At 48.8% G+C, this 14,344-nt stretch overlaps 2 protein-coding genes across 2 annotated transcripts; both read left to right on the top strand.

Moving 5' to 3' along the window:
* The first annotated feature begins 2,011 nt into the window (after positions 1 to 2,011).
* On the top strand, positions 2,012 to 5,133 carry LOC108939718 (potassium channel subfamily K member 16-like). The gene is made up of 5 exons (XM_029258573.1): positions 2,012 to 2,224; positions 2,894 to 3,008; positions 3,095 to 3,261; positions 3,789 to 3,957; positions 4,904 to 5,133. Exons 1-5 carry the CDS (start codon positions 2,012 to 2,014, stop codon positions 5,131 to 5,133), a joined length of 894 nt encoding a protein of 297 aa, XP_029114406.1.
* Positions 5,134 to 7,118: 1,985 nt separating this feature from the next.
* Positions 7,119 to 9,843, top strand: LOC108939661 (potassium channel subfamily K member 17-like). The gene is made up of 5 exons (XM_018761199.2): positions 7,119 to 7,307; positions 8,391 to 8,505; positions 8,777 to 8,943; positions 9,068 to 9,236; positions 9,590 to 9,843. Exons 1-5 carry the CDS (start codon positions 7,119 to 7,121, stop codon positions 9,841 to 9,843), a joined length of 894 nt encoding a protein of 297 aa, XP_018616715.2.
* The last annotated feature ends 4,501 nt before the right edge of the window (positions 9,844 to 14,344 follow it).

The raw sequence follows: 14,344 nt of genomic DNA, 5'->3' as shown, positions 1-14,344 counted from the left end.
CGGGAGTGTCGAACCGTGTTTCGCACGAGTTTCCTCAGCCGCCTTCCGCAGCGTCGGAGAGTCATGACAACCTAGGGGATGTTGCACGGCATCAAGAATGCTGCCTCCCAGAAACGACAACAACAACAGAAGGGCAGAGGGGATCAGGTTTAAATGGCTAGTCACACAAAGTTCGTGAAGGCCGAGCAGGCGGTCATAACTGACATTGTTTCTCACTTTGTGTCACCTTCCCCCCCTTGCTGCTCTTCCCCTCGCCTCGGACCTTTGTGCTTGCTCACCGAGGACAAAGATGTTTGCATCGCTCCTTCTCGATTTGGCTACTGCAGTTTAAGGTGACCCTGAAGGCAAATTTGCATCTGGAGCAGAATCCTCTTGCGTTTACCTAGAAAAGGGGAAGCCATGCGCAAAATGACCAGTTCCCCCCCCCAGGGAGCGTTGCTTTCTACCGGTGGGTGGTTAGTGCGCCATGTAGTCCGACAAGAAGTCAAACCCCTGACCCAACATCGTCTCGCTCCTCAAGAGAATCTTTACCTGCGTTCATAGAGGTTCATAATTAGACATAATGAACTGGTTTTTTGTTCTTATTATTTTTTATTAATTTACCTGACACCTCTACTGTCAGCTTTAGACTCTGTGGTACTTTGACCGATTTACCCTTTTATGGAGCTATGCAGTTTTTGCTGGAGCAATTCAGGGTTAGTGCCTTGACCAAGGATCCTGCAACAGGGGGTGGGATTTGGACCCGGGTCCTTCTGTTGCAAGGCAGCAGCTCTAAACGGCACGCCACCTGTTTTCCAGAAGCTTCTTGTTTTTTGGTTATTATTTTATATACGGAAAGGTTATGTAGCAGAGCACCCAAGGGATGTCATTCCTCAGAAACATTTTTGAGTCTCAACCCCAAAACCACTTCAAAGCCCGAACAAAACTCTTCCACCTCGGCACAGGGGCCAGATGTTTGGCCAGCTGCAGAACACGCAAAGTAACCGCGTGAGTCCGGGGAAGGTTTTATATTCTGGTGTGTTTCGGGGCAAAAGACGGAAAACCGACGTCAAAACAGCTGGACTGCGATCGTCCGCAGTGTCTGCCATTCTGCTTTTCAAAACGTGCTCTGCGCTGCACCTGTTACCCAGGGATGCTGGGTAACAGCTGAGCTGTAATGGTCGACAAACCTTGCAACTCGCTGGCCTTATTGCCAAGGAGCACTTCCTGTCCACGGAGTTTCACACTTCGGCGCCTTTCGATGTGGGAAAGGTCACGTGAGGTCAACTCGGTCCCGTGTGTGTCGTGTTTGACGGAAGGTTCATCTTGCAGAGTGTCTTCTCTTTGTATGTGTATGTGGCCAACCCCAGCTGATCCACTTGGCAGTGTGTTCGTTTCCACTGATTTGAAGGAAATGTTCTCTTCCAGCCAGCTCCGACTCCAAAGGAAGATCGCTGAAACGTGGTTCCCTGGTGAAACATTAACTAATGTTCTGCTGACACCAGTACTGGCTTCCCCTCGCTGAACAGGGCGGGGGATGTAGCGTTGACTCCGTGGGGGGTGTCGGGACGCCGTTGTCAGAGGAACCGTGAAACTGTCCAGCGTCACCCGACTGCCTGGTGGCCGCAGACCAATCAGAGAGAGGTGTATCCAGGCTGGGGGCCGATTCCTTGGCCTCTCCTCGGACGCCCCCAGCCACCAAGAAGACTCCTCCGGCACTTTCCGCTGATGCTATGCCTTGATCCGATCTTTGAGCTAATACTGGCGTTTGAAGAATTGGGAAGCATCGACTGTTTTCCCAAGAAGAGGAAGATATAAATTCTTTGGCGCTCCCAGTTCCAAAATTCCCCGTAGCGACCAGTTCCCGGCAACACCGAGAACCCGGGTGTGGACATCAGGGTGGTGGAGGCTGGACATCAAGAAGAGGAATTTTCCCACGACTCCCTGCTGAGTTCACCGATTCTCCGTTGCCCCCCCGCCCTACTCAAGGAGGTCCGATTTCCAAAGTGAGCCCCCTACAACTGTGACGTCCATGGCTCGCCTCCAGATGAGCAGCATGAGGGTCAGCTGGATGGGGCTGCTCTTCCTGGGCCACTTCATGTACTTGCTGGTGGGGGCCACCGTCTTCCAGATGCTGGAGCGCGATGCGGAGAACCAGAACCGGCAGAACTTCCAGCTGCAGAAGCTGCGCTTCCTGATGAATTACAGCTGCCTGGATGGTCCGTCTCTGGAGACGTTCGTCAAGGTAGCCGTGTGGAGATGCCACGTTTGCGCACTCCTATATGGGGTCGAGCTCTCCGTGGTTGAACCTTGGCAGCATTCAGGGTTCATCACACCTTAGACACCAAAATCAATTACTTGTCACTGGCTCTGATTGTTAAGGTTCGCTGTTGCCCGATTTTAGCCGAAGGGAAGTCAAAGAGTATCTGCAATAATCTGCTTTGGGTTCTAGAATTGCGGACGCTTTGTGACCGACCCTCTTACGTGAATTTGTCACGCACTTGTTGCCAAAATTTGTAAGCACATCTGTGCTTTTCATAATCCACACAAGGCTAATGTCAAAAATACACTTTCTTTACAGTCGCCTTCTTAAGTAAACACGGTGGCGGTAATAATGCTCCGGCCGGGAAGCTTCGGCAAACAGTTGCTATGCTGCCGAATTCGGCGGAAGTCTGAGCAGCTTAATTAAATACAGCAGATCGATAGTCGTATTGATACGGTGATATAGCACTTGCGGTTCAGAGGACTTTGATTCTTGATCGATCTCGGTCATATGGTGCGCTACTGTCGGCGTCCCCTTCCTGCTAGAGCGCGGAGCCTTGGTGACCGCGAGTGCGCCGATGAGCTTCATCGACTTCGTACCACGGTGCTCGAAGAATAAGTCCTTCTCCTCCTCCTTCCTCCTCCTCGGCAGGTGATCCTGCAGGCCTGGGAGAAAGGCATCAATCCATCGGGGAACTCGACGAGCCCCAGCAACTGGGACTTCAGCAGCTCCTTCTTCTTTGCCGGGACGGTCGTCACCACCATAGGCGAGTCTCGGTCGAACACCGGGCAAAGCTCCAAATGTGCTGCAGTGTGTGTCCTTTCTGCGCTGACCCGTGCCATCGCCCTCCAGGTTACGGGAACCTGTCACCCAGCACGGTGTCCGGACAGGTGTTCTGCGTCTTCTACGCCCTGTGTGGCATCCCGCTGAACCTCGCCTTCCTCAACCAGCTGAGCAAGTGCTTGAGTGCGTACCTGTGGCGGCTGGAGCGCACAGTGCTCTCTCCAGGGTCCATGAAGGTATGCTCCGCCCCTTTGACCCCTCCACTCCCCTCATTGACCTGCCTCCAGGAAAGGGGCTTTGTTTCCTCAGCCTTGGCCTACGCGGGGCTCGTCCACGCAGCACGGTGGCATCACGGTGGCATAGCAGGTAGCGCTGGTGCCTCGAAGCTCCTGAGCTGTGTGTTCGAATCCTCAGTTTGTGTGGAGTTTGCATGTTCTCCCAGCGTTCATGTATGATTCCTCCACGTGCTCTTGTTACCTCCCACAGTCTAAAGACACATGTGATTCGGGTGAACCGGTAACCCTGAATCACCCTCGGTTTGTGTGTGTGTGATTGTCCGTTATGGTCTGGCATCTCTGCCAGGGCGTACCCTGCCTTGCACTCTGTTTCTGGGATAGGCTCTTGACCTCTGTAACCCTGCACTGGACAAGCACTTACTGATAATGGATGGATGGATGGATGAGTTTAGAGTGTGAATGTTTTCTTTTGGATGTCTAAAGAATGTCTTTGGTCATGTCTGCTGTACTTTCCCACGATCCTCTAGCAAACCAGGGAGGCCCTCTTGGTGGCTTCCTTCCTGGTGCTGGGCACCGTGCTCTTTCTCGTCCTTCCCCCGGTGCTCTTCAGCTACGCGGAAGGCTGGACGTACGGAGAAAGCTTCTACTACGCCTTCATCACGCTCAGCACCATCGGCTTCGGGGACTATGTAGTGGGTGAGGTCCAAGGGCGGAGCTTCATGCACCCCTCCTGTTTTCCACGCCGCCGTCGTAACCGAGACTCATACTTCACCTTAGCATTTTATGTGTGCCTGTATTGTTTATGGACTGAATATACTAGGTGCTGTGCTTCGGTATAAAGAAAATTGCAAATCTGTGCTAAGGAATTGCCAGGGGTACAACATGTGCAGTGCAGAGAAGACAGCCTGTATGGTAGAGTTGCTGCCTGTGGACTCAAAGGCTGCAGGTTTGATTCCTACCCCCAGCGGTAGTACCCTTGAGCAAGGTACACACACACACACACACACACACACACACACACACACACACACACACACATACACTGTCTGAGACCGCTTGTCCCGAGCGGGGCCGCGGCGAACCGGAGCCTAACTCAGCGACGCAGGGCACAATGCTGGAGGGGAGGGGACACACCCTGCATGGGACGCCAGTCCACCGCAGGGCACCCCAAGCAGGACTCGAACCCCAGACCCACCACCACGCCCCCCTCGAGCAAGGTACTTACCCTAAATTGCTCCAGTAAAAATTACCCGGCTGTATAAACGGGTCAATAATTGCAAGTCGCTTTAGAGAAAAGTGTCAGATAAAAGAACAAATATAAATGTGAACATGTGCTGAAGAGACGATGCGATGAGGCCTCGGTGACGCCGCTGCCCTGGGGCTTGAGGGTGTCCAAGCCCCTGAGAGGAGGACCAGAACTGAGGGATTCCACTTTGCCATCTTCGATGAAGCGATGTCAGAGAACTGGTCTGGGGTCACGTTCGCTTGCTCTTCATCTAGCAGGCGTGTCACTGTGCTCATGTATCACAGACCACTTACCACGTTCTTCCAGCTCTTGCAAATTTTGAGTGTTCGGTGGTGAGGGCGGATGCGACCGGGGTGCTCAAGTAATAACGGCGTCTCCTGACTCTTGTTCTCCTAGGAACGGATCCGCAGAAACACTACATATATATTTACCGCAGCCTGGCGGGCGTCTGGATCGTCTTCGGCCTGGCCTGGCTGGCCCTGCTCTTGAACTTGCTTGCCAGGGTGATGGAGCACACCTTCAAACTCAAATCAGCAGCCCTTGGGCCTGGAGACCAGGAGGGTCCGCCCAGCAAGCGGGAGGAGGCGCCCGAGCACGTGCGGCACGAGTCTGAGGGCGGGGCCTAGAGACTGGGTGGGCGGAGCCAATGCAAACATCTTGCTCAATGGACCAGAACTCTGGTGACGTTATCCTCCGGTCTCCCCACGACTGAGACTGCAACCAATGCCACGAACTGAACGGCTGAACACCGGGGGGTCTGAGCTAAGGCGTTATAAAGCAACGCACTGTATGAATGAACCGCACCATCTGCACGTGCTGTAAAATAACTAAACACAGTGTCACTCGTCACACAGCGTGTTTGTTGCGCAACTTTTTGTGTCTCCAGAGTCACGTGTTCCCGTGTGGTCTATTTGCATACCAGTTTTCCTGCGGCCAGCATGTTTGCGTCCTCACCGTGTCCTCACCTACAGCCGCACCTCGGTGCAACGGCGGCGCTGCATCATCGGTCAGAGGAAACCATCACCATCCAGTGACTGAACCGAACTGTGAGCTCGTCGTTTATGCACGGTGTCTCGTTTCAGAATACATGTCCCCGCTGATTTTTTCAGAAGTGTTTAATAAACTTTGACTGATGTGCGAGAATCCAGAGCTGGGTGGCGTTTCACTCAGCGATGCTGGATTACAAGTTATCGTGAGGTGGACAGCAACCGGCGTGCCAGAGGTGTTCAGCGGTTCTGTGGTGGATTGAGCTCCCTCTGTCCCTCAGAGCTGCTGAATCCCTCTCAGCATTCAGGAAAGTCTCACATTTCGCTGCATTATGTGTAAAAATTCAAAAATGACCCCGTATCGATTCTATATGTAGCTACTTGTGTAACGTAAGCCGGTAAAAACGGCAATATTGGACAGATCAGATGTACTTGGAGAATTCCCGTCTGTGTCTCCCCCACTGCTGGTTTAAATACACGTTTTTCCTTCAAACACACTTCTTATCTGAGTCATTTGTCACTTTGAAGAAAAACGTCTGCAAAAGGAATATATGTAAGTGTGGTGTGGAGGGTAGGGGTCGCTGGTACCGATAGCGTCTATTGGCGAGATCCATCCACGCATTTCAAGTAGCTACTTATCCAATTGCAGGTCACAGTAAAGCAGCACAAGGGTAGCGCTGGTTTGAATGTGGGTTTGAATTCAGCTCAGTGTGTGTGGAATTTGCACCTTCTCCCCGTGTTCACATGGGTTTTCTCCGGGTGCTCTGGTTTCCTCCCACACTCCAGAGATGTGCTCTAGGTGAATCGGTGACTCTGAATTGTCCGTAGTGTGTGAATCAGTAGCAGCGGCCGCTCTGCGGATAATGGCAGGAACTCCACTACAGTTTGGAAATGAAGGGAGGAATGAACGGCCTGAACTGCTTGACAAACATCCAGAAAGTCGTCGATTTCTGCTTTGCTTGTGTATGTCGAACATGTTTCTGTTGCTCTTCCTGGCTGTGAGGGGTGTGAAATAATGTGAACGTACACTGAGGCCAAGCCCATGTCGTCCAGCCACCAGTGGGAACCTGTCACTGAGCCCCCCGAGTGGCTAAAACGGGGTGGTAATGAGGTAATAAAAGTGGGGGCTCTGAAACGGCGACTTTAATTGTCTGTCTGACACTTTTCATGAGTGACCCTTACAGTGTTTGCCTGTTGCACTGATTTACGCTGTTATACAGCTGGATAATTCTTACTTTGTCAGTTCAGGGTGAGTACCTCAATCAAGGGTGCTACAGCAGAGAGTGGGATTTGAACCTGAGTCCTTTGAGTGTAAGTAAGGCAGAAGATTCAACCTGTCTGCTCCCTGCCCCCCCAGCACTATGTCTCCGCATGCACCGGTACTTATAAAATCTTGGAGGGGACACAGCCCTCATCGGCCGATGGCTGATTTGCATGGAGGCTGAAGGAGGCAGAGGGACCGGAGAGGCCTGGGAGGGACGTGATTTGCCTGCTGGGGGAGTGGAGAGATCCGGCACCAGGTTCTCCTCTAGTCCCTCTCCGGCCAGCACACGCCCTGACGTCCCGTCGTCCGCACCGCCATGTTCTCCTTCGTCCTCCGCAATTTACAGCAGAGGTTCGGCTCCATGCGGCTGCCCTCCATCCTGCTCCTGGGGTTGCTTTACGTGGCGTACGTGCTGTTCGGTGGCTTCGTCTTCTGGAAGTTGGAGGGGAGCCAGATGCTGGACACCATGACGAGTGTCGAGAAGGTGAGGATCAGCTTGATGAGGAGGCTCCCCTGCGTCGACCAGGAAGCCATAGACAACCTGTCCCAGGTGAGCATCGTCGAGCGGGGCGGCGGGGAATGTGTAAAGAGGGATTTAGCGGCAACGCGGCTTCTGGTTGTTTCCACCGGGGGGGTCATTCGGGAGCCGAATACGGCACGTGGAGGAGAGCTGAAGACCACAGCAGTGAACCGAATCTAGAGCAGCAGAGGTTGCTCTGGGGCTCCCGATCACCTTCGCTTCACTTGTTACCTGTTCACCTTGATCACATCCTCAGCTGGAGTTTCTTTGGAGCTGCTTGCTTTACATAGATCCTGTGCAGGTCAGAGTTTCTGAAGCGCTGCGCCTCACAGTGGCAGACGGTGGTACTGCAGTGGAACAGCGTCGCGTGTCTAACAGCAGGTAGCTGGCCGGTACAGTACAATATGAAGCGCGGGGCTGTTTGTGCCAGATCCGATGCTTACGAGTTGAATATATTAATGCCTCCATTCTGAAGTCCTTATCTTCTCTCGGGGATGCGATTTTGCTAATTGAAAAATCTTTTTGAGAAACAAGTGTTGCGTCTAAAAGGTGATGCCGGAAAAGCCGTGAGCGGCACGGTGGCACAGCGAGTAGCGCTGCTGTCTCACAGCGCCTGGATGGTGTGAGAGGATGTGGGTTCGATCCCTGCTCAGTCTGTGTGGAGTCTGCATGTTCTCCCCGTGTCTGCTCGGGTTCCCTGTGGGTGCTCTGGTTTCCTCCCACAGTCCGAAGACATGCTGTTCAGGTTCACCCATAGTGTGTGTGACAGAGAGAGTGTGTTCCACTGATGTATGGATGAGTGACCCAGTGTAAGTAGTGTATCTAGCAGTGTAAGTCACCGCGGTGAATAAGGTGTGTGGGTTAGTAACACTACATAGTATCCATTGTAAGTTGCTTTGGAGAAAAGTGTGCTAAATAAATGTAAATCGACATCAGTCCAACAAATCCAATTGAAAAGTATTACTAAAATTTTCTATCCAGATCTTGCCCTCTCCACATGTTCACATTGTGTTTATTCATTCAGCTGATGCCCCTCTGCAATGTAAGATAAGAATTGTAAGCTTAGTTTTGACGCATTTGTGCAGTTGGGTAATTGCTTTTGTGGTGGTGCAGGTGATCCAGCAAGCCAGCAAGAGTGGCCTGAGTCTGAAAGGGAACCGTACCATGGATGGGTTCTGGAAGTTCACCAGCTCTTCAGTGTTTGCTGCGACTGTGGTAACAACCATAGGTGAGGTGGCAAGCAGGAAGGGTGTTTCCCCACCGTTGTATCTTAGGCCTTCCTGCTGATCCCACAGAATCCAGATCTCCTTTCTCCTCTTGACTCCACTGAAAATTGACTATGACTGATGCATTGACACTGAAGATTGCTTTAGTTATGTGTGGATGAAGGCCGAATCGTATTGTAATCTGTTAATAAAACGTTGATTCCTAACATGGGTCTGAATGTGAACTCCCAGAACATGAGGCTCTCAGTCCTGTGATGTGTCCCATTGTCTTAGGCTATGGAAACATGAGCCCCAGCTCCACGTATGGCCAGATCTTCTGCGTGTTCTTTGCTCTGTTCGGAATACCTCTCAACGTGGTGGTGCTGAACAAGGTGGGCAAGTACATGCTCCTCATCGAGATGAACTTCTGCGAATTCATAACGACTAAGACTGGTCATAAGGTATGGTTCAACGGGAGGTTTGGATCGCTCTGAGACAGACTTAAGTCTTAAGGTGTTCTTGTGAAAGTGTGTGGACCCACAGGTCCAACTGATGACCGTGGCCATTCCTGACTTTGTTCCTCAGCGATGCATCAAGGTGGTGATCCACTCGCTGTCCTGCATGATTGGGACTGTCATATTCTTCGTGGTTCCCATGCTGGTGTTTTCCATGGAAGAAGGCTGGAGCTACTCTCAGTCCATCTACTACTGCTTCATCACCCTGAGCACCATTGGCTTTGGGGACTATGTGGCAGGTGGAGACCACTTCCAGTCTAAACGCACTCCAATGCACCTCTGACACATTCCAGGATCGGAAGATCTTAAGATCTGTAGTGTTGTGTCCTCCTTGTCTCTGTTGATTCCATCAGTAAATAAGCATCGGGTGGAATCAGTATGATGAGTATGATGAATATGATGAGTGTGATGGCTTCTGCTTTCTAACCGCGGAGCTGTGAATTCAGACCTCTGATAGGAAATTGTATGCTCCACCTTCAATCTCCCACACATCCAGAAGCCTAAACTATATGCTGATTTTGGTACTGTTTTCGGTCCTCCTCTTACTTCCTAGTTTGACGCGACTCCCCATGATGTCTGTTGAATCTCTCAGACAGCAATCCCGACAGAACTTACCCCGAGTGGTACGGCTGCCTCACAGCCGTGTGGATATTCTTTGGCTTGGCCTGGCTGGCCCTCCTCATCAACCACAGCATTGACATCCTGGAGGGCATCAACGCTCACTTCAAGCAGGAGAAAAGTCAGCCCGAAGACGGTGGAAGAAACTCAAATGACAGGTGCAGCGAGGAGGCCGAAGGGCATTCGGCCAAACATGACCTTGCCGAAGACCTGGTTCCCGAGCAGTGAGTTCAGAAGCTTCTTCTAAACGGCACTGAAACGCACTATTAGGTACCACACAGAGGTGCCTCTTTCAGCACAACCTGCAATTGACTAGCAAGCAAATCTATAACAAAAACTGTTAAAGTATCTTGTGGCTCGTTCATAAGCTCCTACCGAAGCGCAAGGCCCAACTCCAGACGCCAGTAGCTGTGGCTGAACATCTGGATGAATATGGACAGTATTGGCGTACAGCATTCTGTGAACAAATACAATATTTAGTACATTTACAAATACTGTTCATGTGTGAAATAATACTTCATTTAGTTCTTTAGAATATACAGCCTCTCCCCTACTTACAACCTATGTGAATTACAACCATTCGTACATACAACTGAAAGAAAAATACCGAAGAAATTTAAAAAAAAAAAAAGAAAAAATATATGTAAATATCAAAATTGGTCGTACCTCCTCCACCAGTGCTAATGGCTGCGTGCATACAATAGTGATCGTCAGACAATATTCCAGTCATGTGTACATTGCAGCATCTCAGTTGCCATTCGGTAAGCGCATGTTATTCGAGTAAATCTAACGAATTTTTGTGTTGGATTAAGCCATTATATGGTTTTATGCATTTTATTTTTCTGTGAACTGTATTCTTTACCACAATAAACCAAATGCAATGTCACCTTTTGTATTTCCACAAAATACTTTAAAATGATGAAAAAGAAACAAAAGAATGATAAATATACTACGGTGCTGCGTTTGATGAAATCATAAAAAGTCCAAAATAAGAAAGTAAAAAATAAACCAAAATCTTTTTTTAATAAAACACAGTAATTTAAAAAAAAAATGTCAATTCATAAAATTGATTAAACAAAAATGAAATAATCACGATAGAACTTTGTAAGAGATGAAGCAGGAGACAAAAGGTGCAGTGCTCGTTGGTGAGGGAACAGGTAGGATGGGGCTTCGTGCGGGTCAGGGGGGCTGGGAGCCTCGGATTGGTCCGGACGCCGGCGTCGTCTCAGGGTTCGGGTTTGGGTGCGTGCGTCTCTGTCTCACGGGATTTGCTCTTCTTCTCCGTCTCGTCTCTCTACCGCCGGGCACCAGGGAAGAAAAAGGGAAGGTAATCAGCCCCAGCTGTGGCTGCTTTGCCCCCGTCTCCGCCCACCTCCCGGGCCGCCTCGGCATGCTACAAACTTGCATAATGTAAAAAAATTAAAATAAAGTATGAACTAAAGAATCTTAAATAAAAGGTAAAAAAAAAAAAAAAAAAAACCTACAGAATCGTATAAAATGTTCATTAATAAAGCTGGTTAATAAAAAACTAGATGGAAACTGAGCAGGATAAAAAAACGTTGTGCTTGTACGCGACTTCTACGTGCCATGCTAACGTTCGTCCGACCTACGTTCATTTCGAGATCCGACCGGTCGCTCGGAACGGAACTCGGACGTTCGCCGGGAAATGGCTGCGTAATGAACCTTGTTGATTAAAGTTCTTCAGTAGGTTTTTGAGTTTTTTTGGTGGAGGATCGTCCTAAAGTCAGAAACAGGCGGATTAAAGTGGATTCTGGAAGTTTGCTCTTTTTTGTTCAAATAAATCTGAAACACACAGGTGCCTCCTGTGACAAACAATTGTCACGAACTTTTACACGCAAACATTTTCTACTGGCTTTCCTTTTTTCCACCATTAGCCAATGGATGACGGTAAAGAGCGCTCAAACAGAACGGGCTCTGGTACCCCAGTCCAACTCCCTTTCACAGTGTTTTCAGCTCGTATGTGTGGTGTACCTTAGTGTCCTCCTAATCAGTAACAACGTGATAAACATTTCACGTGTTTATGGAGTGAATCTGTCAACAATATGCATTAAATAGGAGTTCGTGGACGCTAAGTGTTTTTTTTAGTGATGTTAATTTAGATATAATGTAGCTTGAGGTGAGGGGCTCAGTGGCGCGGTGGGTTTGACCGGGACCTGCTCTCCGGTGGGTCTGGGGTTCGCGTCCCACTTGGGATGCCTTGCGATGGACTGGCGTCCCATCCTGGGTGTGTCCTCTCCCCCTCCAGCCTTACGCACTGTGTTGCTGGGTTAGGCTCCGGCTCCCCGCGTCCCTGCATGGGACAAGTGGATTTGGACAGTGTGTGTGTGTGTGGCTTGAGGTTCGTAGAAATACACACACACACATTTTCGGAACCGCTAGTCCCATATGGCGTCGCGGGGAACCGGAGCCTACCCGGCAACACAGGGCATAAGGCCGGAGGGGGAGGGGACACACCCAGGACGGGACGCCAGTCCGCCGCAAGGTACCCCAAGTGGGACTCGAACCCCAGACCTACCGGAGAGCAGGACCCGGTCGAACCCACTGCGCCACCGTGCCCCCCGTTCATAGAAATATTAAAATAAAACTTTACAAACTGTTCGTATGTATTATAGCAATGTTCAAAATTTGTACAGAATGTAACCCTCAAAAAAAATCGAAGCATGTGTGCATCACGAAGCTTTTACTGATTGTGTGTTAGAGGAAAAAGTGACTTTGGAGTCGCTAACAAAATGAATTATGATTTCTGCAGTAATGAAAAATTTGATGTGAGGAGCTGCTGTGTCCCTAAATTCTCAATCTTTCTCGTTTTAGTGTTGTTGATGAGAAAGGTCCGGATGTTCTGGGAAAGAATCCAGCTGAATGAGGGTCCGTGATCCCAGCTCGGCTTTTCTCTGAACAAGGTGGTCACGCTCCTCGCCTTGCCTTTCCGCAGCACCTGTCACACGTACCTTTCAACAGAAATAACTGCGTTTAAGAATCCGAATCTTCATTACACATTCTTTACTCATCTGATTTTTTGTTTCATAATTTCTCAAGTATAAAATAAATTCTGTGTGCATTATAAACTGGACAGCAGGTGACAGCAATGAACACAGATGAAGTTTTAAGTTATTATTTTTTAATATATTTTTGTAAATATTTAATGCACTAGATAAACTGCTGTATCACATATGGTTACATACCTTTACAAAGAGCCTTTATGATGTGTTCATGCTAAAACAAATATTGCAGTTGAAACATTATCGCAGAGGGAGCAAATATTATTTCAGAAAATACAGAGAATGTCCACTAGAGGGCGATACAACTCAGTCTTTTTAGTGGTAGTAGACAACAAATTTTAATCCTTCAGAACAATCCACTTAATACTTATATTTTTACAAAATCTACATTTCTCCCAGGTGTTAGAAGCGTTTTGTGTAGACTTATTTTGATACTAACCAAGAGAACAGCTATCTCCTCTTCCAGACAATATTGTAATAGTTTTACAGTACAATTATTGTTGTGCACCACGTAACTTTAGCTGTGCTTCCATTTAATATCGCTTTAAATATTTTTCTGAAGGTTTTCTACCAAAAAATAAAAATACTAAGTGACAATATATGGTGTCAATGGACAGACTTTTCACTGTTTTTGATTTATGGTACTATTACATTTACATTTTTTTTATTTAGCAGACACTTTTCTCCAAAGCGATTTCCAATGAGCGCTATGTAGTGTTATCGGCCCACACACCTTATTCACCGCGGTGACTCACACTGCTAGATACATTACTTCCACTGGGTCACTCATCCATAAATCAGTGGAACATACACACTGTTTCTCTGTCACTCACACACTATGGGCGAACCTGAACAGCATGTCTTTGGACTGTGGGAGGAAACCAGAGCACCCGGAGGAAACCCACACAGACACGGGGAGAACGTGCAAACTCCACACAGACTAAACAGAGATCAAACCCACATTCTCTCGCACCACCCAGGCGCTGTGAGACAGCAGTGTTACTCACTGTGCCACCGTGCTGCCCACCCACTCCTATTTATGGTCACTTTTGTTTGGGGCTCATTTGTGGAAAGTGTTCTTACAAAGCTGTTTATTGTAACATACAAGACTGTGTGTGTGTGTGTGCGTGCGTGCGTGTGTGTGAGAGAGAGTGAGTGTGAATGAGAGAGATTACATGAAACACAGTGAATTTCCTTTGGAAATGACACAAGGTGAAAAACTTTCCACTCAAAGAGAGGGTGCTGATTCCTTAGATGAATATTTCTCCTCTCCCACTGACCACACACACACACACACACACACACACACACACACACACACACACACACACACAGTCCCACGGACAGGGATGACAGGTTCCAGGTGGATAGGCGGCTACGGCCTGTTGTGTTCCTATGGTATCGATCAATCAGTCAATCAATCAATCAATTAAAGGTTTATTTGTCAATGCACAACAATACAGCATACAGCAATGGTTGCTGGCAATGAATTGTTTTACCGTCTTACACCATGTTTTGCCATCATTACCCCACCCTGTTGCTTGATGACCTTGACTTCAGTCTCTTTGACTGCTGCAGTGTGTGTAAAGGACATGGGCTGCCCTGCACACATATCCATCCATCCATCCAAGGACTGGTCACAGTCCATTGTAATATTATTATCAATAGTGAAATTATGATAATGAATTATAATTATTAATGGCAAATAA

Source organism: Scleropages formosus, chromosome 15, assembly GCF_900964775.1.
Source record: "Scleropages formosus chromosome 15, fSclFor1.1, whole genome shotgun sequence".
In the NCBI taxonomy this organism is placed as follows: domain Eukaryota; kingdom Metazoa; phylum Chordata; class Actinopteri; order Osteoglossiformes; family Osteoglossidae; genus Scleropages; species Scleropages formosus.
This window is presented reverse-complemented; position numbering and strand designations above follow the sequence as displayed.

Bases quoted from the DNA above. Each gene is read 5' to 3' on its own strand.
- LOC108939718 (XM_029258573.1), top strand. From the start codon at position 2,012: ATGGCTCGCCTCCAGATGAGCAGCATGAGGGTCAGCTGGATGGGGCTG. The intron at 2,225-2,893 runs GTAGCCGTGTGG...CCTCCTCGGCAG, and splicing joins CTCTGGAGACGTTCGTCAAG to GTGATCCTGCAGGCCTGGGA. The intron at 3,262-3,788 runs GTATGCTCCGCC...ACGATCCTCTAG, and splicing joins TCTCTCCAGGGTCCATGAAG to CAAACCAGGGAGGCCCTCTT.
- LOC108939661 (XM_018761199.2), top strand. From the start codon at position 7,119: ATGCGGCTGCCCTCCATCCTGCTCCTGGGGTTGCTTTACGTGGCGTAC. The intron at 7,308-8,390 runs GTGAGCATCGTC...GTGGTGGTGCAG, and splicing joins CCATAGACAACCTGTCCCAG to GTGATCCAGCAAGCCAGCAA. The intron at 8,944-9,067 runs GTATGGTTCAAC...TTTGTTCCTCAG, and splicing joins CGACTAAGACTGGTCATAAG to CGATGCATCAAGGTGGTGAT.